This window comes from Montipora capricornis, chromosome 3, assembly GCF_036669925.1.
Source record: "Montipora capricornis isolate CH-2021 chromosome 3, ASM3666992v2, whole genome shotgun sequence".
Taxonomy (NCBI): Eukaryota; Metazoa; Cnidaria; class Anthozoa; order Scleractinia; family Acroporidae; genus Montipora; species Montipora capricornis.
In genome coordinates, this window is record NC_090885.1 from 55,622,958 (window position 1) to 55,625,457 (window position 2,500).

General features: G+C 38.6%; 1 protein-coding gene and 1 pseudogene across 1 annotated transcript; both read right to left on the reverse strand.

The window, feature by feature from the left end:
- LOC138040599 (ATP-dependent DNA helicase PIF1-like) overlaps positions 1-250 on the reverse strand; it is a 1,460-nt pseudogene extending 1,210 nt beyond the window's left edge.
- A 377-nt stretch (positions 251-627) lies between these two features.
- On the reverse strand, positions 628-1,509 carry LOC138040600 (uncharacterized). The gene has a single exon (XM_068886296.1). The coding sequence runs from the start codon at positions 1,507-1,509 to the stop codon at positions 628-630; it is 882 nt and encodes a 293-aa protein (XP_068742397.1).
- Positions 1,510-2,500: the final 991 nt, after the last annotated feature.

Sequence of the window (2,500 nt, forward strand, 5' to 3'; positions counted from 1 at the left end):
TCAACTCCTTGTTGCCTCTTGAACCAACTGAAAGTTTTAACAGTGAATGGATTGTACAGCCATTTATGTTATAGGAAGCTTTGCCAGTGGTGGCAGTCATTGCACAAGATGTTCCGAGTAGACTTCGAATGGCATTGATAAGATAACTTTTATCAGTTCCAGCAACTGCATTGACAATGAGTAACAACGGATCTTTTGGAGAAGCTTGTTCAGAATGTGCATTTATCATGTTGTATGCATGTGCTTGCATATCGGTAAAAGCACTAATATCAATATTTTGTTGGGGCTGAATGCAACTGAAAATGTGTCCTTTTTAGATTTTACCCAGGAAGGCATTTCTCCTATAATATGGTGTTCATACTTGCACTTGTCATTTTGCCAGTTGTAATTGTTACAATCAGGCTGAAGTGTTTCTTCAGTTGTGTTAACAAAAGACCCAGGAATAAGATCAGCTAGATGCATCCACTCTTCCCGTTGTGGCAGTTGTTTTGAAATGTTTTCACAATCAGTGTCATTTTCTGATAAGTTTTCTAAAGTTTGCAGTTTTTCATGCCAATCAGGTACATGCTGTTTAGCATATTGTGTTTGAAGGAATGCTTTCCATGAAGTAATATATATATCGTCCCATCAATCAGAACCTGGTTGATCACCCCAAGCATTTTCCTGTGTAGTCTGCCAAGGTTTGTATCTAAGCAACTGATATTTACAATAAAGGCCAAAATTTGGGCCCTTTGGATTGGAAGAAAAAATAGGGAAAACTCTTGGTACATTGTTTTGTGGTTGACTTGTTAGGTTGACAAGTTTGTATTTGGAGGCAAAAGTTACAAAATTTAACATGACTATATTTGGATCGGTTTGGGCATATTTTTCACTGTTTGCATAAACATCCAGCAGCGATTCATTTATGGCAAGAGCGCAATCAAAAGAATTAGTATTGATTCTGCGAGAAGCATTTAAACTGATTGGTACCACATTAAAGGATGAGCTTACCAGTTTAAGTGACATAAGATGATGCATTGTCTCTTGTGCAGAAAAATCACGTTGACTAAGTGACTTCATGATCACTTTCTTAATGAGTTTTGTAGGGTTACTGTTGTTTTTGCAAGAGTGCATTATAGAATTGAATGCCTGTTTTAATACTGGTGACCTTGGTTCTCCTTTAGATGCATATTTGGCAAGGTATTCAACACATGCATGGTAATCAATTACCACCTGAATGTCACAGTTTGCCCTCCAGCCTTGCAGTTGGAGGCGCTGATGGTTATTTAGCCTAGTATCATTGCGCTTTGTTATTACTTCGGCCTTGTATTTGGGACTTCCATCTTTTGTATGAATTGGTTCAAATTCTAGTTTTGTACTAGTGCAAGGTTGAAATGGAAAGTTAAATCTGCACTTAACATTTGTTTCATTCTGTTTCTTTCTAAGACAATAATTGGTACTGCAACGAGTGTGCCTTTGTACTGTATTCAGTAAGTCTAAATAATCATCATCAGATTGTTGAGTGTTCATAATTATATCTTTGTGTTGCCTCTGGCAAGGATGAATGGAGGGTTTAATCCAAAAACCGTCCTCTGGTGGGTCTGGATTGTATGTAGATAATAACCAGTCTACATTAAACACTTAATGACTGGTCCCTCGGGAAACAGTTCATTTTGTTTCCCGAGAATCTCAATGTTTCCCCGAGGCGCAGCCGAGGGAAACATTGAGATTCGAGGGAAACAAAATGAACTGTTTCCCGAGGGACCAGTTATTAAGTGATTTGTTATATAGCAAAACAAATGGGTCAAACATTTTGAAAGAAGCGCCCAGATTCCAGCGACAACATCAGGCCACCTTCAACTGCACGCTCTGATCACGTGCAACAGCGGTCAACATTTGGCGGGTAACAGTGAACTATTCCCCGTTTGACGTAATAGTTTTCGCAATGTTGCCCGCTCATGGCATTTGGTGGTAAACAATTTCATTGTTAAATGCCATGTGACCATGAACTAGCCAATGAATGGGCGCGCTGTAGCGGGAAAAACTCCAGCTATATAACAAATTGACATACAGTTTGAGAAGCTTTATTTACTTCCATTATCTGTTTGTTTAGTTCTAGAATATATGATTATTCAGCTTTATCAAGGGACACTTCTGCCAAATAGCCTTTAAGAGCTGTTTCTGAAAGTTGACATAATCTTCGGTCATTCTTAAGTTTGCAACACCATGACAGTGTATACTACCTTTGGCTTGGTACTCAAATCTGTACCAGTGCCACTCAGCATCCAGTGAATTATACAACCAATGTTTAATGAAGTTTTCTAAACGCTGTGTAAAGAACCAGTCAGTGATGTGAGGATTGTTAATGACATTCTGTCGTCTGCTCTCAGGTGTGGTATCACTTAATGAGCTGCTAAATAATGCATGTAGGTCAGGCCAATGCATGTCAGCAGAGGAAAAAGTGAAAACGAATGTTGGAGCTCCAAGATGAATTATTATTGCTTTTGAATCCTCTTTAGCT

Excerpts from the sequence above, each read along its gene's own strand:
- LOC138040600 (XM_068886296.1), bottom strand. The coding sequence starts at position 1,509 with ATGAACACTCAACAATCTGATGATGATTATTTAGACTTACTGAATACA.